Source organism: Ambystoma mexicanum, chromosome 1p (assembly GCF_040938575.1).
Source record: "Ambystoma mexicanum isolate Mex_15411 chromosome 1p, UKY_AmexF1_1, whole genome shotgun sequence".
Lineage (NCBI taxonomy): Eukaryota > Metazoa > Chordata > Amphibia > Caudata > Ambystomatidae > Ambystoma > Ambystoma mexicanum.
The window spans coordinates 873,667,666-873,693,067 of NC_090921.1; the positions used below are offsets into that span (position 1 = coordinate 873,667,666).

The window sequence follows — 25,402 nt, forward strand, 5'->3', positions numbered from 1 at the left end:
TTTAAGGGCTTTTCTAATATAGAGAAGACCATAAAGCAATGTACAGCTTATCGAGAGCCCGCTTTTCAAAGGTTGTTTTTAGCACTATTAAGAACAACAACTAGTACGCGAAATTAACTCTGAGGAAGCATAGTTGGTGGCCATTTTGGAAGAATATGTGCATTTCTTTAGGCTAATCGACCTCCTAAATAATCGCAAGTGCCAACACCCAAACTGAAATGTGTGGCAGTTGTCCTGCAAGAAGGTACAAACGCATACCTCTCAACCTCTTAAGTCTCCTGTGCGGGTGCAAACTGTCTATTTCGTTTTCTGCTGGTGAGAGCCCACTGAATTGAATGGACGTGTAAGGAGCTTTGCGGGTGAGAGAAGGGTTTCAAAGGCGGTAGACATACGCCAAAGTATATGGTTTGGGGTATTGGGAAATCTGAAATGGTAGGATTACTTTAGTGGTAATCTTCATTACTCCTAGTCTCACTCTTTCTCGTCCCGGTGTGGACGTCAGAGGAGGACCGTGGAGGTAATGTTACTTATATGACCCCCAAAATGCACATACTAATCCAGATGTCATTGTTTAAAATGAAAGGGGAACCGAATATATATAAATCATATGTGCCAACATTTTGGAGTACCTAGGAGGGAGATTTCGTCAAAGAAAGCAGTGCAATGGAATTTTCCATTGGATTGTATGGGAATTAGAATTATTTTAGGAGGGAGAAAGTAAAAAAGAGCTACATGTTTTAACAAAAAATTGGGAGCCTCCAGCCTAAATTGAGAGTGTTGACATGTATGTAAATATACTGGAACACAAGTGTACTAAACTCATACATGCCAATGTTTTGTCCCGCCTAGGAGGGAGATTTTGGCACAGGAAGCGGGAGAAAGAAATTCCCCATTGAACTGCATTGGGGCTAGGGATATTTTAGGTGGGAGAAATAAAAAAATAGCAACATTTTTTACAGTAAAATCATAGTTTCCCACTTATCTCTTAAATTGGGAGTTTTGCCATTTATGCGAACTTGACAAACTAGTTTTGCAGGCACCTTTAGACGTGGTAGCGCCTCAGAAGCAGCCTGCAGTGCACATGGTAAGTGTGCCATTCACACCCATCTTTCCCCCCATCAAAATGTTTTCTAACATTAGTGACAGATGCCATTTTATCACATGCACAACAATATAACAAAGCTGTAGAGCCATTATGCACACAGGTCACTTACCTGTTGGAGTTCTGTCCAAGCACTGTTGGGTAAAAGACATACAAACGTTCAAATTTGAATATGTATTGACACCATCTGAAATTACTTTACAGAAAAGAGTATTGCAAGAGGCATCATCAGTCTTTGATACTTAGAGACACCATTGCAAGTGATACCACTAGAAGTTGTCCTGAGTAATGTAAAGACTGGAGGGGGCGTCTGTACTTCTGTTCTCTATATGGTAGAGGAGAGGCCCAGAGGACCCCATCCAAGATTCTCTATTATTGGTACGTGGTCGAGCAATCAAGGCCTAGCTGCTCAGGAGGTGATGTGGGCTGGTTCTTAAGTACAGTGTAGTCCCCAAGTCCCCACAAAGGAATGTCCACACACTGTATTGGTTGACAACACAGTTTTTATATAATTAATATTCAAGGTTATGTTCACTATCACAATAACTCACTTTGTGCTCAGAAAATCAATAATGGTAAATATATACAGTTCTACAGTGGTACCACAAATATTATCAGATCTCATTAAAGTGCATCAACTATACTGTCAAAATGTCACACAGATCAATAAAGAGGAAACCAGCAGTAGAGAGAGGAAGGAAAGCAAGAAGGTTGAACAATTGGCAGAATACTGGTCGCTACCGTTAAACACAGCTCTGTGTGGAGATCCCCCACCTGGGCAACCTGTAGAATAAAGATACAAGCCCTGTCCATATATTGTTCACAATAGACTTCCCAATAGTTCTGCAACCCAAGTACCTGGCTTTGTAGCGTTCCTCGGCGAGGAATCGACGGCCCTTCTTGAGTGCCCTCCCTTTAAGGCAGGAGTCACGGGTCGTCGAACATCCGACGGAGAACAAGGTGAGCTACGACAGTGAAGTGGCAGCTTTGTTCCTAGCGGTGCTAGTTGACGGGGAAGCATAAACGTCCTGCGAGGAAGAGGGCACCGGGGTTTTCAATAGTTCCGGACCGCAAAGAGGTTGAAGAACTGTGGCCCATCAAGGGCGTCGAGTCGGCGGCGTCTCTGTGGTCCTTGGGTGGCGGGAAAGCCACCGGCGGATGCTCCTCGGCACGTCGACGGTCAGGCCTTCTCCAGCAGGATACAGCGGCGACAATGCGGACGAGAGAGTCCTTGGATCAAATGAAGTTCTTAGGCAAACAGGAGCACGGCGGCTCCGGTCGGCGATGGCAGTCGTCGACAGTGGCCGACAACAGTCTAGACGCTTCTCCTTGGGATTCCGGAGCTGTCCCCGCCTCGGGTCGGCAGCCTGTTGAAGCTCTGTCTACCAGGGAGGGATGGTCCCTCGTAGCTCGGGAAGAGGGCGCCTTACCAGGTCCTCTCTGGGTCAGTCCTTGGAGACACAGCAGATTTCAGATTGTAAAGGAGAGCAACAGCAATTCTTCTCGTCCAGCAGGGCTTCAAGGTCAAGCTTCAGTTACTCGTAGTGAACTTCAGCTTCTGAACATGATTCCTAGCAGTGAGAGGTCCCCAGATATACTCTTGATCTCCCATTCATTCCGCTGGGTCAGGTCATACTCAAGCATCCAATCACCACTAAGGGCATTCATGCAGGCAGGCAGCCAATCAGGCACACGGTGCATTCAGGCCATTCACTTCTCTCCAGACACTCAACAAGTTATGTGTATTGGGACAAGTACCAAGCCACTCAACACTACACACTGCATTCATACTGGTTTCGGGCAGGGCTGTCTCAGTCATTGTGTCAACCACCCGATACTAGACACCCACAACATAGAAACACTTGTCTATAGGCGCGTTATTAATGCCATATCATATCATATCAATGCGTATTCGTCACTGTGATGCTGGAATTGCATCAGAGGGACAGGGCCTCTGTATCCTTGTCCTTTACTGCTTTTTATCATGTGTTCTGTCGTGTTTTCCACGCAGGAGTTCATGTAGGACTCCTGGCGGTGCAGCTCTCTCTTTTGGTTTGGTGTACAGACCCTTGGGATACCCTTATGGCACCCATGCGTGGGGGTACAACCCTGTGCCCCAATGTATGTTTTTGGGCACCTCTGTGTGGCCCACAGAGCAGGGTATGGGCTGGTGGCAGCTCCATGCTGAATTTGACAGGTGCTCTGAGTATCCTCCATTTTGGGATACCCAGGCCCTGCCATTGGAATCAGTTGATTCGTGATAGGAAACAAGATGGCCCCCATGGCCTCTTGCTTTCTATTGCCTATTAGCTTGTTTTCCCAAAGTCCTGGGAAGCCCTGACTCTGTCCCTTCGCCCTGACCGGCTGTTGGGTGGAAGTTCCATATATGGTGTTGTTGTGAAGTCCAGGCCAGACTGGCTGGAGCCTTCCCAGTGACTGTATGTTGTGGGTACACCCTGTGAGTGGGACCTGGGTGAATGGAGTGTGTGACGAATAAGCATTCTGTGTTGTGGGTGTCTAGTATCTGGTGGTTGACACAATGACTGAGACAGCCCTGCCCGAAACTGGTATGAATGCAGTGTGGAGTGTTGAATGGCTGGGTACTTGTCCCAATACACATAACTTGTTGTGAGTGTCTGGAGAGAAGTGATTTGCCTGAATGCACTAGGCACTAGGGGTGTAACGGTATACCGGTATAATTACCATGCATCTCCTCATTTAATCACAATAACCTTGACCTTGTCCATACCTGTTTACAGTGTGTTCAGCATCAAAGCACAGTTTTGTTTGTTTAAAGTGGTTTCAGTTCGCTCATTTTAACACGTGGGAGACAGAGGCAAGGCGGCAAAGCAGATCTGTACACGCAGACAGTGGAAGTTCTGACCACTTTATTATTTTGTTTACATTGCCTGCAGCTGCCTGGCATCTTCCAGTAAGCTAGCACCCCCACTGAGCAGGGCAGATAAGCTGGTGTCAAACTCGCAAAGCTGAAGTCACGAGGCTCCAGTGAAACATGCATTGAAAGCTCCAGTGAAAGCTGCATGGCTTGGGCCCTCTAGTAATGTGCTGTTATCTTCCATACAAAAATAAACACATTCTGCGTGAAAAAAAAGCCTCCCATGTGCAATGCGGAAAGGGTTGTTGTCCCAGGAGTGGGGCTCAGGACATCCTAAATCGTCATGTTCAGAGCCGGTATGTGTCAAGAAAGCTTTATTTCTTTTCCCATTTTGTTTTTCTTTCAGTGAAAGAGACAGACGAGCCAGGCCCGTTGCAAAGCAACCACCCTGCCAGCAGGATCATAAAGGTTTCAATTTGGTCCAGGCCCTTGAACAAGCCATAAAACAACACATTAGCTCCTGTCCTGCAGCAAACTTTCCAAAAGCATTTCAGTGCAAAAGTTCTCGAGTGGTGGTCCGGTAGCAGGCTGCTTTGTATGGGCAAATGCCGTATAGTCAGTCTAGCCACTGTTGCCAAGGTTTGGAATGTGAACATTGCAGAGTAAAGTGCTGTATATAGTTTAGAACAGGGGCTACTTTTAGTTCAGAGACAATGTGCAAGACTATGAGAGCTGTGATGAGCATGGGGATTTGTAAAGAGATTGGTTTTATTGGAATTTTATTTTTACTCCGGAATAAAAATGTATGCATTCACTGTGGCATTTCAATACTGCAATTAATTTAAAAATACATAAACTGCAAGCTTGCAACTACCTCTGCACATTATAAGGATACAGTAGGTACTTGAGAAGTTGAATGTTACATGCATATATTTTGTTCTGCAATCCTTTTGCAGTATGTTAAAATGTATTGTGGCAAAGCGCTGTAGAGCTGAAATGGTGGATTATGGACCTGCTGAATAAATGGGTCATTTTTAGTTTTGGCTATTAGGTGACACTAAAAGTGCTGCCTATAATCCAAAACTATTGTCACGGGAAGTGCAGACAGGAGAGAGATGGGATGCAAGGAGGAACACACATTCTGTGGGTATTGCTTGAATATTAAGAAAACCATGGCCATGGTAGTCCCGCTAGCCATTCCCACTGACTATCTTCCCCTCCCTTCCCAAAGCCTGTGCCCCTGGGATCGCAAAGTCTAGTTATGTGCTTTCTGATCATCATTCTGAAAAGCAATGGCATCATTACAGCTATAAACCAGCCCTTCATGTATTAAAACTGTCTTAACCAAGTGTACCATCAGCCACTTGATGTGTTAGCAGTATGTGTGTCCTTGCAGCTGTCCCTTGCACTTAATTCCTGTTCCAACAAACATTCAAAAACCCAAAGGTTGTTTCTCTTGTATAGGCATTAAATAAGCACTTATAAGGCACTTCCGTTATATATGCCCAGGTACTAACATCATTTTCAGCTGTTGCCTTTTTATGGCCAGGTAGGAATATTATGGCAATGCCTGAATAATACAGAGATCATGTCTACACAAAAGCCAAAAGTGTTGGCTTTGTCAATGCTTGTCATTAGTAGACAACATCAGAATGCAGCCTGACAAGCCGATGTAATTTGGGAGATGCTCATTAAGTCCTTTTTTACATTCTGGGAAATTTGCTTTTTCAATTATAAATACTGGGCGACAAGCTCCATAATTCAAAGAAAAAACATGAATCGATGAGTAGCTCTCAAATTAACATGGAGCTTTTTGGCATATATTTGCCAATGCAAAACAAATACATGCTCTTACTCAGCTTTTAGTCCCTCATTCAAGCATTTCCCCCAACACAGCTCTTCTTGGTTAAACAATCTTTGTAAATTTCTTATTGAAATGCTTTTGAAAAACATATGCTGCTATTGCATAAATGATATGATATGATAGTTTATTTATATAGCGCCTATACACAATGTGTTTCAAAGCACTTCAAGGCAAGGGAGGGAACAAGGGAAAATACAAGGACATTCTTACAGGCCATGATCAGTAAGTATGTGACATTAACTATCATACTTGGCCTGACGACATTTCAGATAGTGCTTGGGGGGTTGGGGGGGAGGACATTAAGGAGAGGGAGGAGGAGACGGATGATGTTGCTATCATTCTAGGTCCAGGGACAATTCTGATAGAGTAAGTGCATAGAAGAAATTGAGGGGAGGAGGGGAGAAGGGGAGGAGATGAGAAAGGGAGAGGAGAGAACAGAGAGTAAGCAGTCAAAGAGTGGAGAAGCAAGGGGGGAGAGCGAATACAATTGCAGAAGTCCGTAGTAACACATAATGTTGTAAGCCAGGATACAAGATGAAGATGGGAAAAGGATGATTCGGGACCACCATGAGTACAAGATGCAAAGGAAGTCCAGCATGAGAGTTGAGAAAGGGTGACGCACTGTCAATCAATGAAGTCCATAAAAGTAAAATCCAGCATTGGCCACAAGAAGGTGATGGTGAAACCAGAATGGATCAGGACAGACTCCTGCAGATGTAGGCTAGAGGGGACAGACCTCTAAGCTACAGGCGAAAGCTATTAATGGGGCTTTCAAACATGATGAATGTCTGATCTTGGGCACATAAAGTAGTTGATTGATCTCACACTTCCCTATATACTTGAGGACGGTCATACCAACAACTCTTTAGCTTAGTATAGTCAATCAAAAAATACAAGAAGCAAATAACGTAATATTTTTTTACACTGGTTACTTTCTTCTCTAGATGCAAAAATAAAATGCACTGCCAGCACTGCGTTGTGATCCCATCCCATAAATTTAAATGCTCTTAAACATTCACAGGTTTTACCTGTGGATGTTCTCTTGTGCTGCTGAGTCCGTAATGTTAGGCTGCGGTCAGTATAAAAATAATTAAAACATTGCCTGTATATCCTCACCTGAAAACCCTTTTGATTACTCAATGTTTGCAGAGTAAACAGGAGTTTCTGCAAGATTTGCCATAGTAGAATCTGCACTCTGAGCTGTTCAGTGTATGCCACTGATATGTACTCTGCTTCCAAAGGGATTCACAAAAACCAGGGCACAAAATAACAATCAGTTAAATGCCCAAATTAATGTACTTCTCTCTTCAGAGACTTGGAAATACATAAGGCACACATAATTATTGCCTTGCAAAGTGGCAGCAACAATGGCTCAACCCCGAGCTGGAGTCAAGCAGTCCCTTCTCCCCTGACTTAGCTTAGGGGCCAGCAAAGGCAGCACAGCTTAGAGAGCTACTGGGAATCACGAGGCGAGCTACCAGTGGCTCCCGATCGACGGGTTGGAGACCCTGGGGTTCGAATAATGGGCCTATGGGTGACAAACCTAAGGATAGTTATTTGCCTCTGTCGCCAAACTATCATTCTTGTCTACATTTGAGTGGACTAGATATGCTTGAAGGTATGTGGGGGGCAGGGAGCTGAGACCTACATGCTATCAGTTTACTTACACCCATCAGAAAAGTCCAATGGAACACCATTTGCTGTATTGGCGCATTATAAATTAAACCTTACTGAAAAGAGCTTCTTTATAAACGTTCATGGACTATGTTGTGTTCCTTTTAATGGCAACCGTCTGCATTTCTCTGAAATTTCTGAAGTGCTGCTAAGCCTACAGCCTACTTTTGTGGGATGCAGACCATTGTAAAAGAGAAGTAAGCGATTGCACGAGGTCCCTCCAGAACCATTTTAGTAAATAAAGTATGTCCCAGTTTTCACAGGGGCTGAGGGGGTGACGGAGCATGCACCAAAGATTTTAAATGTTTGTACGCATTTACACTTTCTCTGGGCCCCACTTTTGAGAAGACAGAGTAATTACCAGGAATTATCCATTTCACAGATGTTTTGATTTGGGTACCTGCAGATCTGTTTGAAGATGCACGATTGCCCATTTCAAAATGTTATTTGGGGAGCCCCATTCCTACATCTGGAAAAAACAGCCTGCCTATGTTAACAATATGTTTTTTGGGTACACACAGTTTCAGGTGGTGCCTTTTGTACCTTTTGAAGCACATACCTGATCACAAAATCAATACATTGTAAGGCATGAGAAGGAACTAGTTCATGAGGTATGTGTGATATGTAAATTATTATGGATTATATAAATTACATTTTAGATTATAATGGAGAATGTGTTTTCTAATGCATACTACAATGGTTGAAGTCCCTGGTTTTATCAATGAATTTGAATAATAATCCCAAAATGTATCACTGCCCCACAACACCCACTAGCTGAAAGCAGGGTAAAAATGGTCTGTGATTATTGATCACCTTTTGGAGCAATTTATATTTGGCCACCAAATATACATTTGAAGTGACACAGCCTCAACCTGCGCCTTATTTTGTGGTGTGTAGATTATCAAGGGAAGTTACCTGTCCTCTGCATTTCCGAACAAAGAAAAGTAGCCTAGTTGTGGAGCTGAAACTCTAAATGACCACTTAAACAATGCTATAAACTTTCTTTTAAAGATTAAAGAGGCCCCCAAAGACTTGGGTGCGGGGGGTCTACTTCAATAGAATGGGATGAAGTTCCGGCCGGCCTACCTATACCCTCGCCCAGACATTTGTCCAGCGTGGGCACAGAGCTTCGTTTCCCTGGTGATATGTAGTCAGTGTTCGCTATGCACTCAGTGCGGCCAAGGTGTTCTCAGTAAATGAAGAAGGGAGTTTGTCTTTTAGGACTGTTAATTGGGAACACCAAAGTGCCCACTTTTGTCACTTCTACTTAAACACATTTATATACAAAGACGACTTCTTGTTTGTAGTGTAAGTCTGTTAAGAAAAGTAAACATTGTGTCAAAGTATTATTTAAGGTTACTTTAATATGCTCACTATACCGCGATAACCGTGGTATACCGTTACTTGGCAGGAAGGTGATCATACTGTCCAAAAATCCATACCGTGACACCCCTACTAGGCACCTGATTGTCTGCCTGCCTGCATGAATGCCCTTCTGACCGATTGGTTGCCTGAGTGTGACCCAACAGAATGAATGGGAGACCAACAAGTATATCTGGGGGGCCTCTCACTGCTGGAATTCATGTTCAGAAGCTGAAGAGTAACTGGAGTGAAACTGAAGCTTAACCTTGAAGTCCTGCTGGAAGAGAAGAATTGCTGTTGCTCTCCTTCACAATCTGAAAGTTGCTGTCTCTCCAAGAACTGACCCAGAGAGGAACTGGTAAGGCGCCCTCTTCCCATGCTACGAGGGACCATTGTGCACCAGCAGATCTTTGCCAAAGCTCCCTGTAGACAGACCTTCGACAGGCTGCCGACCCGAGACGGGGACTGCTGTGGAATCCCAAAGAGAAACGCCCGGACTGTTGTCCGGCACTGTCGACCACCGCCGTCGCCGACCGGAGCCACCGTGCTCCCGTTTGCCTAAGAACTCTTGATTCAAGGACGGTCTTGTCCGCATCGTCACCACTGTATCCTGCTGGAGAAGGCCTGACCATCGACGTGCCGAGGAGCATCCGCCGGTGGGTTTCCCGCCACCCAAAGACCACAGAGACGCCGACGACTCGATGCCCTTGCTGGACCACAGTTCCTGAGAAGCTAGGCCTTGATTGCTCGACTATGTTACCAATAATAGAGAATCTTGGCTGGGGTCCTCTGTGCCTCTCCTCTACCATATAGAGAGCAGAAGTACAGACACCTCCCTCCAGTCTTTACACTGGTGGCAGCGGTGGGATGCTTAAGGTTTAAGAATCAGTGTATAACCGTGCCACTTACGAAGGATATCTGCACTTTATTAAATTGAGGTTTAGTTGTTTACAAGATAACTGCATTACAAGCAATGGAATCTATTGCGAATGGTAAATTGACTCGGATGAGCTTAGAGGCTCACCAGAGTGCTTGTGAAGCTAGGGAGTTAGACTTTGTGGATAAGTCTAGGGCTGAGCTGATAGCTGCCCTGGTGGACTACTAGACTGATTGGTTGCACCCCCCCTTCAAGAGTTTCACAATGAGGAGTCTTCCCCGAGGGTTGTCGTTGAATCTGATTCTGGGTATGCCACCATTCCTGCTGCCTCTGTTCTGAACCCCAGCACTTCCTTGGAGCTTGTGTTATTAAGGATGAACTTGCCTTTTGAATATCGCAAGTTGGAAATAGATGCTGAGCTTAAGAAAGAGGAGTTGGCGCAGCAAGTGCAACTCAAGAACAGGGATCTTGAACTCAAAGACAAGGACACTGAAAGTCAGCGAATCCAGTTGGAGAAAGCTTGAGTGGAGACTTCAGCTAAACCAGTTGAGAGTGTCAGGTCCCCAGCAACCAAGTTTATGAAAGATTTGGTTGGTGTGTATGCGGAGGGTTCTGATATCCTCCAATGGATTGAAGTGTTTGAAATGGCTTGTGCAATTCATGATGTTGATAAGAGAGATTGGGGTAAGTGTTTGTTAAGCAGAGTGCTTCAAACTGGATATGACTGTATTCTGAAACTGAGTGTGGAAGAAAGGGGTCAGTATGAGTGCATGAAGTCTGCTTTAATTGCCAGGTTTGGCAAGACACCTACCCAATACCTAAAACGGTTCAGGGAATTTAAGAAACGAGAGGATGTGTCTTGGATTGACTGGGTGAGTGCTGCGCACATGAACATGATGAGGTGGATTGATGGTTACAAAGTTAAAACGTTTGTTGAATTGTTCCACCTCTTTTTTTGAGCATTTTTTTTTTTTTTTTTTTTGAGCATTTTTCCGAAGCCTGTTCACCAGAGCTGCGTCAGTATGTTGCTGACCAGAACATTTTGGACCCCTTTAAGCTAGCTAGGTTGGCTGACAAGTGGGTCTCCCACCGGGTGTCCCCTACGGACTCCAGTGGGAAGGACAAGGACAAAGAAAAGGGGGCCTCTCAGAAAGCTGAGGAGTCCCAAAATAAGTCAGTCATGTAAACCAAAAATCTCCTCTCCGAAGACCCAAAAACCTAATGGGGATAAGTCTGTTGTGAGTGGGAGTAAGAGTAGTGGTCCGCCTACTGCAAAGGGGGGTCCCAGTGGTTCCAGTACCGTACCCCACACTCCTGGCACTTGTTGGGATTGTGGGGCTCTGAACCACCGAAGGGGTGACCCCAAGTGTAAGGGTAAGGCACTTGGAGTCCAGGCTGTCAGCCTGACCTACCCCTACTCCGTACCTGAGGTGGAGGCCACTGTCCCCCCCCCCCTCCTCTACTGAGATCACCTTCGGTTCTCCCGTAGAGATTTCCTTAGTGTCCCTTGGGGCCTGGGACCAGTACGCAGAAGTACTGGTGACTATCCCACAGAACACTCGTAGGTTTTTGAGAAGTGTCCTCTTGAATGGCCAGCCTTCTACTGGTCTGGGAGACACTGGGGCAAGCATGACAGTGGTGGACAGGACCCTGCTCAAGCCAGAGGACTATGTAGGTGCTCCTCTGAGAACCACCAGGTTAGCTGGTGGGCCTCCCAAATTATCGCCTGTAGCCTTAGTCAACATTACGATTGGAGACAAGACAGCAAAGCTTCCGGTCCTGGTTCAGGACAACGTGCCTGCGAACATTTTGTTGGGAAACGATTTGGTCGAGCTGGGGATGATTACAGATGGTCTACCATGGCTGCAGTGGCGGCCACCCGATCGCAGGTCACACAGGGTCCAGCTGCGAGCCCAGTATCCTTGCCGATGGTGAAACCCAAGGCACGAAGGAAACGGAAGAGTAAGAAGGCCATCTCTGTGGAGGGAGCCCCTGCTCTTCCTGCTGTTCCGACAGTATCCATTGGGATCCATGCTCCGGACGGGCTGGATCAAGTGGTAAACCCCGTCTCAACACCTGTGGGAGAAGAGCCAGAAGACTCTCCTGTGGGAGAGGTTCTCAACCCGGAGGTTCATCCCGACCTTCAATGCTTGTTAGCTGAAGGGGGACCCTCTCGGGCGGACTTCTGTAAGGGACAGAGAGAGTTCCACTCTCTCAAGGGTCTGAGGAAACAGGCCCTGTCCCAGGCACAAGGAGAAGTGCCTAGGACATTCCGAATCTATTTGGAGGGTGAGCTCCTTGTTAGTGAGCCCACTAATCCTGAACCTGGTGCCCTCAAGAGGTTTGTGGTATCCCAGGTTTACAGGCCCTTCCTGCTGCAGTTGGCACATGAGGTGCCCTTAGCTGGTCATCTTGGAACCAAGAAGACTAAGCAGAGGCTCTCTGCCCATTTCTACTGGCCTCAGATGGGAGTGGAAGTGGAGTCCCACTGCAGGACCTGCCCAACTTGTCAATAGTCTGGCAAGACTGGAGGCGGTGTCATTGCCCAACTGCAGCCATTGCCAGTGGTTGGCACACTGTTGAGAGGGAGGGCATCGACATTGTCGGTCCACTTGACCCTCCCACTTCAGGTGGACACCGGTTCATCCTGGTCTTGGTTGATCATGCCACCAGGTACCCTGAAGCTATACCCCTTCGGACTGTTACTCCCAAGGTGGTTGCCAGGGCTCTCCTGGGCATTTTCACCCGTGTTGGATTCCCTAAGGAGGTTGTCTCTGACAGAGGATCCAACTGTCACGGAATCCCCCCCCCTTTCTCACCTGGGAGCGATCCTTGCAGGATTTCTTGGGCGGTGTCTTCTTACGCACAGACCTGGTCTTGTATAAGCCCACGCGAGCCTCTTCTGGCTCCAGCGTGCATTCAGAGCTCCAGGATTCAGACACTCCGGGATCCAGGAGCGAAGATAGTGAGCACACAGCACACGAGTCCGGGAAACAAGGAAGAGGGTAATGGGAATGGAATTAGGAGGTCCAGGAACAAGGATAACAGTGTACCGAGCAACGGAGCACACGTCTAGTCGCTGCTTGCAGTAGCATTGAGACGTGGCCTATTTGTAATTACGCTACGTCTGACGTAAAGACAAGGAAGATATTGCACGTTAGATGGCCATGTTGGGAGTATTAAGGAGTGCAAGCCCTGTTGTGACAAGGACCATGAGGTCCAAAAGGGGCGCGTTCTGTGGATCATGACAGCATGCCTCCTCCGAAGACTCGTTTCACCGGGTTTGCCCGGGTGTATGAGATGGTATCTTCTGATGGTATCTTCTGAGCAATCGAGGGGTATTCAGGTTAGAAGCTGGTTCCCAGGTTCTTTCACTTGGAGGATATCCTTTCCATTCAACCAGGTATTGAAGCTGACCCCGTTTATACCTGGAATCGCATATTCGGGACACTTCATATTCCACTTGGTCGTCCACCACCACCGGAGGGGGTGTGCAAGATTTCCGGGAAGATCGGATGTAGGGTTTTAATAAAGAAGTGTGAAAAACTGGGTGAATCTTCTTCCAGGAGTCGGGTAGCTTGAGCAGGTATGAGACAGGATTTATGATTTCCTTGATGGGAAATGGACCATAGTACCGGGGGGCCAGTTTGTTTGGCCGTAAGTGTCGGGGTAGTAGCTTCGAGGACAACAGACTTGATCGCCAACTGCATATGAAGGCACTGGTCTTCTTTTAGAATCAGCATTTTGTTTAGTTTGTATTCTGGCCTTCTCTAAGTGTTCCTTGGCTTCGTTGTGTACATTGATGAGTGTTTTCATCCAGGAGTCAATGGTAGGAACAGGTGTGGGATGTGGAAGAACAGAGGGTAACACTGATGGATGGGATCCTTGACTGCAATAAAAGTGGCTGGCCTTGATTGCCGAATGATCGGAATTGTTGTACGCAAACTCAGCCACCGGTATTAGGAGGGACCAGTCGTCCTGAACCTTTGTGGCGAAACAATGAAGGTATTGCTCCAGGGTTTGGTTTACACGTTCTGTAGCTCCATTGGTTTGTGGATGATAAGCCGGCCTGCCAGGCCCAACCCAACCCACGAGGCTGACCAGTGACGTCGTCCCGCCAAGACCAACCCCGCGCCAGCAACACCTATAGTTAGTCGACACCACCCAATCCCAATTGACTTGTGCCCCCTATAGTGTTTAGGTGTTGATGACGTTTTTTGTATTAGAAATACGCCTGTCTTTGCTATTGTCAGGCAGAGCGCTCTCGTAGGTTGCAGAGTTCTTTGCATGCCTTATCCTTGGATAAACTCCCACTTACGCTCACCCGCACTCTGTCTTGGTCTTATTCCCACTACGGGAGAGTCCCTTATTGTCTCTCATTGCGGGGAGGATCGTGCTGAATTGGGGGCGCTTCCTTTCAGTGGTGACCCCGACGTGATATCTCCAAACTATTTTTCCTAACTCCTTCTTAAACGACCCCCTTGTGGCACGAGAATCTCCGGTCGAGAAGGGATACGCACGGTGAGCCGTCTCCGGGAGGCCGCCCGCCAACGGCGACCGGCACAATAAGAAGTGCGCACTCAATGAGAAAGGGTACGGGATCCCGATTGGAAAAAAATCCCCTTTGAGTGCCGCTCGCCGGAGCCAGGGGCTGACCGTTGAGTTACCGGTGACGCCGCCTGGACGGACCCAGTTTCGGAGAGTATCGGTTCAAGACGGGCACGTGAGTACCGAGTGCGAGTGATCGTCAAGGGGAAAAGAAAGGGAATTGGGAATAACAGAACGGGGACAGGTAGAGGAGAAGAATATCGGGGGTCTACTACAGACGGGTCTTGAAATTTTCTTTATTCTTTCTTTTGCATATGGCCATTAGGAGTAAGAAATAAGTGACGTGGTAGAAGTGACGGAAACCTAGCTCCGAGAGGGGGTGGAAGGCGGCGCCGCATAGTGCTATCTAGACTAGTACTGGGAATATATGAAGAAGTGAGAAATAAGTTATTGGTGTCTAGCAAAAGGAGACACCGGGAATATTTTTTAGTGATTGTGCTCTCTCTCTCTATTTCTTCTTTTTCCATTTCCACGGGGTAGGGGGCGAAAATGAGAAGGGTATAAAGAAGTTAGAACATCTTAAAAAGCGGGGACTCAGTAGTGGCACGTACAGACGTGAACACAGTAACCTTAGCAGGAAAACAGGGACAGCTGGTTAGGGAGGAAAGGGAGGAGAAAGACAAAGAGTGTGAGTGGAAAGCATTGTGAAGGGTGCGCGCACCGTACGAGTGTGAGAGACGAACGGGTGGCCGCGAGGTGGTGTCAGAGAGTGTGGCCATAACCAGTACTTGATCAATTACAAGTGAGATCACATAAGAGTGCCTGGGAATGGGAAGGAGATGAGATATGGTGAGTGAGAAGAGATTTGTGCAGTGAATAACGGTGGGTGATAATTTTAAGAGGTCCGCTCTTGTCTGTGCCATAAAGGAATACATACGCATATTTACAGCTAATAAAAGGTAACGAAAGCGAACGTGGTAGCGCTAGCGATTTAAAGGATGGGGGCTGAAACTCCCTTGTCACACATTTGCAAGAGCTTGCCGGGATATGCTGAACGCATAAATAAATATCATGATCAATGGTTAACAGAATTGAAAGGGGAGGGGTTGCCCCAGATTTGGCCAGAAGGAGGGTCTTTTGACAAAAGCGTTCTTGATATGGTATGTACATGTATTCGCCTTAAGTATAAGGGAAAACAATGGCAGAACAGGAAGGAGATATTAGATCTTTGGAGATTGTTTGAGGAAGTACCCCCACCCAAAGCTCCAGCTCCAAATATTGATTTACCCTCCACCACAGACAATCCACTAATGATCCCGCGAGAGGAAAAGGAACAGTTAAGTACAGAACAGCCTGCGGAAGTGGTTATGTTGTACCCAATATTACCTAAACCAGCCCCTGCAGCAGGATATAGCGACCCGATTTATGTGCCTCCCCCTTCAACCAGCACGCCACAAAGACCAACTGCACCCCCACCATACGAAAACACCAGAGAGCGCACCCAGGGAGGCACACAGAGAGTGGACATAGAGAAGTTAACGAGTGACTTAGAGTGGAGGCTTACAGTGGCACGAGATGAGCTCTCAAGAATAAAAGACATATGTGAACGCACAGCGTGCGCCCCCACACAATATGGACGCACGTCTAGAGCGTCGAGCGAAAGTAGACAAATTGAGGAAGGATGGAAAAAGGGGGAAATACTGTTCAGAATTGAGGAAGAACCGACCAGGATAATAGAAGTAGGGACAGCAGAAGGAAGCATTGGTGATGTCTCGCGAGAGAGAGGGATCAGAGAGGATTTGTTATGTGATGTCAGAGGAGGGGGGGATGAGAGTGATAGATTGAGCATGGCAGTAGGAGGAGAAGGCGAGGAGCTAGATGGGGCATGTTCACTGGGGACTATAGAGGATGAATGGATAGGACGACTAAGAAATAGGGTGGGGAAGATGGCGTCATTAGAGTCAGCAGTGACTAAGGAAAAGGAAGCTGCAACGGCAAAAGGGAAATTACAACTACCATTACTCCACAGGGGAGGTGGGAGGCCGAACTATATACCGTGGGCTCAGATGGACAAGGCTAACTTAATGAAATTACTACCACAGCTGTCAGGAGGGGCAAGCAAGTGGATATATGCATTTGAGAAACATACCGCGGGTATACCGCTGGCAGTAGGCGATGTGAAAAGCCTACTAGTGTCCGCAGTAGGGGATCAGGCAGACAGAGTGTGGGCTAAAGCGGGTTTTCCAGCTGTAACTTTGGAGTGTGATCGCCATGATGGGGCTTCTTTTAACACCGTGCGAGCAAGGGTGTGGGACGCACTGCGGGAAACCTTCCCAGATACCCCTGATCTGCAGTCAGTAATGCAATGTACCATGAATGATGGGGAGGACGCTATGGATTACATTCTCCGGGTGCAGGAGATGTGGAGAGCGGAAACGGGTACGCCCTGGCACCAATCCACGTCTCTATTTTACTTCATCATTAAAAGAGGGCTCCCAAAGGAAGTGCAAAAGGCACTAGATAAAATAGCAGGTGTTGAGGCAAAAGGCTGGCCGGAGATCCAAAGCATAATAGTACACCATTGTAAACGGATCAAAGAAAGAGAGAGGGAAGTAGCACAGAAAAGGTTGGCGGACGAGGCGAAGTTGGTGCAATCAAAATTGGTGAAGGTCGCAGCCGCGGTAGCGGGACTCCCACTCATACGGGAGGGAGAGGAAGGAGAGGAGGGGCAAATAGCAATACAAGGAAGAATAGCAGCGAATTGGGCAGGACAAGGGCAACGACAGTGGACAGAGCAGGAGCAGAACGGAGGTCCAACGTGGCAAGAGTGGGCCCCAAGAGGAGGAAGAGGTGGGTACAGGGGGCGAAGAGGAGGACAAGGGTATGGAGGAATGGGAGGAAATGGGTGGCAGGGTCCCAGAGGTCCACAGGGGAGCTGTTGGAATTGTGGGAGATGGGGGCATTACTCAAGGGAATGTAGGAGCAGACAAAACAACGGTTTCCAAGAGATAGAACAGTACGGACACCCCCATCCAGGAAGCCCCTACGGCCTCCCCATGGGACAATACCAGCAACCAGACAATGTAGTACAAAGGAGTAACGCACAACTACACGGACATCAATACCGAACACAAACCAGCCCACAGAATAATGACAATGTGCACTACACGCCTGGTAATACTTTCGCCACAGGAGCTAATGGGGCACCAGCCCCCGCACCTTACAGTGGAGTGTCAGTAGTTTCGGGGAATATTTTCGATCAAGGGGGGGCAATGAGACACCCCGCATAGGACAGCCCACAGAGAGCACTTGCGTGTCCAGTACTGTCTACGACCCACAATGCATCAGAGGAACCATTGATAGGAGCGCAGATAGGAGACAAGCAATTCATATTCATGGTGGATTCGGGAGCGGAGAAATCATGCATTAGAGAGGGCCGGTTCCCGTTATCTAATAGAACGTTAGAGACGCAGGGGTTCTCTGGGGCTGTAATTGAAGTTCCTTACACAGAGGTATTGGATGTGACAGTGGGGGGTAAAACAGTGAAAGCACCCTTACTGTACTATGAAAACTCTCCCATCAACTTACTGGGGAGAGATCTCTTGAGCAAACTAAACATGACCATATCATTCACAGGGAGCGGCATCGTATGTTCAACGCCAGGCATATGCCCCCTCCGTATATTAGCAGTAATACACGGCCACACAATAATAAAAGAGATCAGAGGGGTACCAAGAAATGAGGAGATGTTTGTTGAAGGCATGAGAACATTGGCTCTCATAGTACCAGAACTAAAAAGGGTGGAGTGGAGAATACCAGCAGAATTCCTTTTTCGTCCCATAGCAAGCCCTGACACTGCTCTTGGGGAAGTACTATCATTGGATTTGCATGCAATACATGTATCAGCAAACAGAATATGCGTGATTGGTATTGACATGGAAGGGTGTGAGTGGCGGACAGTATTGTGTACAAATGCAAATATCCCCCTGAGAGAGCTCTCGGACGAGGAGCTATTTTCTGACACTGAGGGAGATGGTGAAGTAGTGATGGAACTGGCAATGCCCTGCGACATCGTAGTTACAGCCAGACAAACTAAAGTTGAACTAATGGCGGTAGTAGGAGCACCGCATACATTTTTTGATGAAGACATGAGTTCAGTACCCGCTAACTTATGGACTAATGGCCCCCACGATGTAGGGTTGCTACATGAAGTTCAGCCTGTGGTGATAAAAGTAAAACAAGGAGCAATACTACCCCGGGTGAAACAATATCCACTGTCGCGAGAAGCAGAAGAAGGGATCAGAGAGACAATAGAAGCACTGCTAGCACAGGGTATAATAGTGCCCTCAAACTCCCCATGCAACACATGCATTTACCCAATCAAAAAAGCGAAGGGGGGTTCATGGAGGATGATACAAGATTTACGCCCATTGAACGATGTGGTAATGAAGGAGTTCCCTTTAGTCCCGAACCCGGCGACAATACTGTGCAACATTCCAAAAATAGCATCACACTTCACAGTAATTGACTTAAAAAATGCATTCTTTTCGATTCCCTTGGCAGAAGAGAGCAGGTACTTGACAGCATTTACATTGGGAGGAAGGAGGTTCGAACACTGCAGACTACCACAAGGATATTGCGAGAGCCCAAGCATATTTAACAGGGTACTACATGAAGATCTGGGGAATTTGTCTGTAGAAAGCACAGTGATTCAGTACGTTGATGATTTATTGGTTTGTGCACAGGCTGAGGAAGAATGCAGACAGGACTCAATAACACTCTTGACATTATTGGCAAATAAGGGGTACAAGGTGGACAAGGGGAAGTTACAATACTGTCTGACGGAGGTCCTATACTTGGGTCAGTTGATATCAAAGGATGGCAAGCGAATTATACCAGACAGGGCACAGGCGATTAGAACAATTGGGGAGCCCAAAACAGTAAAAGAGATGCAGAAATTTCTGGGTATGTGTAACTATTGCCGAGCATGGATATTGGACTATGCGGCGTACACAAGGCCCCTGCTACAGGCACTGAAAGAAGCACAACAAGAACACAAACACATAGAATGGACAGAGGTGATGAACACAGCATTTAACTCACTAAAAGAGCTGATATCAAGCGCTCCAGTACTAGCAAACCCAGATTATGGGCGCGAATTCTTCTTATTTTCACACTGCAAAGGAACATTGATGACAGCAGTACTGACACAGAAAACATCCTTAGGGCACAAACCACTAGCTTACTACAGCGGCACCCTAGACGCAGTAATGCAAGGTCATTTCGCCTGCGAGCAATCCCTAGCTGCAGCCGCGTTCGCAATTGAAAAAAGTGCCACGATAGTAATGGGCTGCCCGGTGACACTGTTTGTGGAACACTCACTTTTTGCAATATTAGAGCGAACAAAGAGCACATTGACAACACAACGCGCCACAGCATATGAGATAATACTGTCCAGCGCTAACATCCATATAGTAAGATGTAAAACAGTGAACCCAGCCACATTCATCACAGAGGCATGCACCATAGAGGACATGCAAAACCACAACTGCGCCACGTACACAGGTGACGAAAGTAAGGATCAAGTGATTTTTGAAAATGCCCTGACCGAGGGTGAGGTGTATTTTGTGGACGGGTCAGCATCAATAGACATGGAGACAGGAGAAAAGCATGTGGGTATGGCAGTGGTACGATTAGAGGAAGATGAATATGAGATACTAGTACAACACCGCCTCCCATCACACTATTCAGCGCAAGCAGCAGAACTAATAGCGCTAATAGAAGCATTGCATGCCGCCAAGGGGTGCGCAGTGACCATATATACAGACTCAGCATACATGACAACAACAGTTCACGGCGGGTTGGCCCGGTGGGGGCGGAGAGGGTTTCGGCGAGCAGACGGAACGCCAGTCCAGCATGCAGAATTATTGAAAGAACTGATTGAGGCCCTGCAAGACCCCACGGCAGTGGCCATCGTAAAATGTCAAGCTCATACCGCAAATACAGATTTTATATCTTTGGGGAACGCGGCAGCAGACGCCGCTGCCAAAGCAGCTTCATATCTACAAAAAGGTGAAATAGGAGAGTACATGTTGCACCACACAGCAAGCCAAGAAGTCCCCACAGGATACAACATGATGTCCACACAGGAGATAATAGAGCTGCAAGAGGGAGCTAGTGCAGAGGAAAAATTGCTGTGGACTAAGAGAGGATGCAGCAAATCACCGACTGATTTATTGTGGCGACAAGAGAGTTCAGGAAAAGTGGTAATGCCAATCACGCTGTTAGAAATAGCATTTCAACAACTACACTTTCCTGCACACAACACAAAGAAACACATAATGGCAGAGATACAAGAAGATTGGTTTACACCTTGCCTCCAGGAACACGTCACAAGGTTAGCTCTAGAATGCACGACATGTCAAATTTACAACTCAGGTATGACATTGCGTACACTAAGGGGTACGATACCAAAACCAAGTGGCCCATTCAGAGAGCTCCACATTGATTATGTAGACATGGGAGAAAGGTGTAACGGGGCTCGATACATGATTGTGGTTGTATGTCCATTTTCGAGGTGGGTGGAGGCAGGCCCTTGTGCCCGCCCTGACGCGAAGGGCGCCGCGAAGTTCCTAGTGCGGGAAGTGTTTCCGCGCTGGGGAATTTGCGACGTTATTCGCTCAGATAACGGGACGCATTTTGTTAATGAACTCTTTAAAGAAGTGACTACATTATTGGGAATAAAGCACAAATTATGTTCGATTTATCATCCTCAAAGTAATGGCGTCGTAGAAAAGATAAACGGCCTGTTAAAAAGCAGATTATCAAAACTTTGTTTTTCCCTTAAAAAGACTTGGATGTACTGCCTGCCTTTGGCCTTGTTTGAACTACGAAACCAGCCAAGTAAGGATCACCATTTGTCCCCGCACGAGATCGTCACGGGAAGAAGAATGCACACAGCGCATTCGCCTCTCCGTGAGCGTTCTGATGCACACAGAAGCGCAGCTATATTGGGGGAGGAGTTCACAGAATACCTGCGAAAATTGACACGGGCAGCGCGCGTAATTTCAAAGCAACTAGCCCCCCCCTCGACAAGAGAGGAGGGGAACGCGACTGAACCAAACGGTTTGCCTGAAAAACCACTACAGCTAATGCCTGGTGACCTTATATATGTTAGAAGTTTTGTGCGGAGGTGGAACGCACCACGCTTCCATGGCCCCTATGAGGTAGTGTTTTGCACGCCTACAGCAGTAAAGGTTAAGGGCCTGCGATATTGGGTGCATTTGACAGATGTACGTAAAGCTTACAGCGCTGCGGAGAGTGAGGTGCAGGATGAGGCACAGGCAACAGCGGACGATGAAGTTGTGCGGAATGAATGATTGGAATTTTGTGTGCTTCATGAGATGAACAGTGAACACAATTAGCGCGCAACAAATGTCCTGGACTAAAACATGTGCACATGTATATGTAAATTTTCTTTTTACAATTTTTGAAAGTTTTGCGTGGGGTTCTTTTTTCCCTTCCTGTACTCTTTAAGATGTTTTTTATTATTGTTGTTTTTAAAAATGTCATGTTTTTTATTATTTATATATATATATAGTAAGGTACGAATAATATTGACTGAAAGCTACCTTGTCTGTCAACAAACCCCCTTCCTCACCCAACCCTATATTTTATCACCGAAACGTTACAATGTGGAAATGTTTACATGTTTGTATTTAATGAACTTTTGTGTCTCAAACAGGATTTATCATGGCATCGAATGGGCAGCCTGCAACTAATAGATATGTTAGATTTAGAGAAATGTTAGTGGCTAGATTAACATATTCATTTGAATGTGGTTTATCAATGTGTGCTATCGTGTTCTTCATCTCAATGTTTTGTCTGGTGTTACACTGGATTATAGCGTTCATCTCTACCGAGATGAACGAGGGGGGAGGGGGGAACAACACCACCCTTGCTCCTGGAACGAAAACAATTCCGACTGTAGGTATCAAAGAAGGTGATTTCTTGATCTGGGATGGATCACACTTTGTGTGGGGATACTATACTACACCACCCACTGCTGTCCTCTCACAATGGAGAACCAAAAATGTAGATAATGACACAATGTCCCAACCTGGAACATACAACAACCACACGATCCCTCCCGCCCCAATTTCAAACAACGATCTCTTGTTTATTAATGAGGATGGAAAAGTGATTATGATGACAGAACACAAGTCCCTATATGAAGAATTAGAAAAGGGGGGCGGGAGGGAGGAAGGGGGGCCTGGTTCTTCACCTCCTATAACGAAAAGGTACAGAAGAAGGGAGAAAAGTAGGCGGAGAAGAGAGACTGGTGGAAAAGGGTATGATGAGTATTATGGGCTAGGGTTAGACAAAATGGAAGACCCACGACACCCTCACCAAGCAAATAAATGGTATGCAGATATGAGCACAACAGCTAAACAAACAACCAATGAGAGCTGTTATGTCTGCTCACTTATCCCCCATGCATCAGGCACACCTAAAGTATTGTTGCCACGAGAATTGCCCATTGTGGATGCCCAATGTCTCCTTCATCTCACGCTGTGTAGAATAAAGAACACTTTCCAAGCACACGATGTCTCTTTCAGAATGGTACAGAACAACAAAACGTGCTATTCGCAAGCGTCTGGAGTGATCTGCCTTAAAGAACCTTTCTTTGCAATACAAGGGACACTGTTTTCCGAAAGCAAATGGAAAGACGAAGAAGTGCTGTGCAAGGCAGAAGCACTGAAGGGTGTTCAACCGGAAAAGTTGCGGTGGATGGAAAGAACGTGCTTGCCAATATGGAAAGAACACATCCCTAAATTAACATGGGTAACAGCGATGGAAAAACCCTTTAAGCTACAAAGTGAAATACAAAACAAACTATGTTTCAAGGGAGAAGGAAAAATGGCAATAGGAACGAACAAGAACTGTAACAAAACTCTCACCATCCCAGATATGAAAAAAGGAACAGCAGCACTAATGGACACCTACTGGGTATGCGGGAACAAGGCGTACCTGCACCTTCCCCAATCATGGAGTGGTAGCTGCTCAATGGCCACTTTGCATTCAACACTAATGGTGATTCCCGAAAGCCATATTGACAGAAGTAACACGATGAACGAAGGCTTGAACCAGAATGCAGCGTCTCCAACTACACAAGCGCACCTTTATGTCCTGTCCTCCGGAGGGAAAGGAGAAGAGCTCTCAAGGAACAAGCGAGCCTCGAACTACATATCACAAGCATCATCTGATTTATTGGCACAGATCCCAGACAAGTATCGCCTGTTCAGCTCCGTGGAAACATTCTTTGCTTCACTAGTATCAAGTGTCCAAGCAAGAGCAAATGCAAAATGGCTCCAGATCACACGGTGGGAACTGATCCAGTTGGCCAATGACACTGAAGAAGGGTTTAACATAATAAAGGTGGAACTACGAGCTCTGCGATTAATGACCATGCAAAACAGGTATGTTCTAGACCTGTTAACAGCAATCGATGGAGGTGTTTGCCGAAAAATAGGAAGTGCATGCTGCACGTTCGTACCTTCCGAAGACGCAGAAAATGGGTCCCTGTCCCACGTTATTGAAGCAGTACATAACCTGGGCGAGAAGATGAAAATGGAAGGTGGAGCTGAGGATAGCTCGTGGTTCGACAATATCTTCTCTTGGGTTCCCTCATGGCTTGGAGTGACAATGAAGTTCCTGATACCAATAGTGGTGATCATCCTTGTGATGTTCTGCCTGTGCCAGGTGGGCCTCCGATGTTGTGCTAATGCAGTCCCTAACGGTGCAATGATGATGGTGACAATGGGCAACTCCGGTGGTACAATTAAAGCAACACAAGAAGTACATGTGCAGACAGGAACAGACAACACCCCCAGGTACCAGTTAGTGCCTATGTGCCGTGACAAGTACATAGTAGATAAGCTATGGCACACCACGATTAAAGAACCACGAGACGTAGAACTGGAATGGTATGAGGAGGTCTGGGTAGATCTGGAAGAGACCGGCGACTGTATATATTTGACATGTACACCAGACGAGTATGCTAGGAGAGGTGAGAGCTTAAGGGGGGTGTGCAGAGCATGGATGCCTATAAAAGGAACCCCTGCATGGGATGGTGCAGTGTTAGAAGAACAAGAATGTAGAAGATTAGAAGAGCTAAAGAAATTCGTTACTTTAAGTAACGAAAGGGGGGAAATGTAGGGGAGGAATGGCCACGAGGCCCTCCTCACCTACAGCTCCCTCCCCAGGTGAGGACCATGGCTCGGTGGGAGCACCCTCATGCCACCCGGGCCCAGGTGGAGGGGGGTTCACCCGCCGACGACATTGCCCACACGCACCCTGTCTTTGCATTTACCGAAACTTAAGTTAGGCCTAGACGCCATCGTGCACAGCAAACATGGTGTGAGTTCAGCACACTGTAACGAGGCCCCCACCTTTGGAGGGCCTTTCATGCATCTCTGTCGCCTCAGCAGCCCTGGCAGATCCGCTGCGAGCGCGTTCCCATGAGAAAGTCGGAGATGAGCTAAACCCGAGATGCCAACACGGCAACATTATATTAGTAACAATGTGATATTGCACCCCGTATGACCCGGACCGCAAGGCCGGGGCAACGGGGAAAAAAGCTGAAGCATCACTATCTGAAGAAGGTAGAAAATAGTTCAAGTATTGGTATTAATGAACTACCTCTGTTTAAAATGTGAACGAACCATAAAAATGTAACGTTATATGATATCCCTCCAGGTCTGGACTAATGCTGCTATAACCACGGAGAAAGATGTTGACCAAACGTGTAACCTCTATTTGTAAAAGTGTTTTTCAATAGTATGTAGAAACTTGAACTCATATATGTTTTGAATCACCCAAAGCGGCGAGCATCAATCTCTGTAGGCCATAACCTAGATATCCCTCGTATAACGTCTAATGTACATACAATACGCACACAATGTAGTGAACATAATGTTAGGTAATGAAAAGGTACTGGAACCGACTGTATTAAAGAAATGTGTAACGAAAATGAAATATATATATATATATATGTGTGTCTGAATAACGTTAAAATAAGGCAGAACAGTATAAAACTTCTGCATTCACTGATCAGCAACGCACGAGGAAAATACCTTT

General features: G+C 46.6%; 1 protein-coding gene across 1 annotated transcript; it reads left to right on the top strand.

Annotated features, from left to right (window-relative positions):
• Positions 1 to 248: 248 nt before the first annotated feature.
• On the top strand, positions 249 to 24,496 carry LOC138582002 (uncharacterized). Its single transcript, XM_069652898.1, has 2 exons — positions 249 to 359; positions 22,008 to 24,496. Exon 2 carries the CDS (start codon positions 22,016 to 22,018, stop codon positions 24,479 to 24,481), a length of 2,466 nt encoding a protein of 821 aa, XP_069508999.1. The 5' UTR covers positions 249 to 359; positions 22,008 to 22,015; the 3' UTR covers positions 24,482 to 24,496.
• The last annotated feature ends 906 nt before the right edge of the window (positions 24,497 to 25,402 follow it).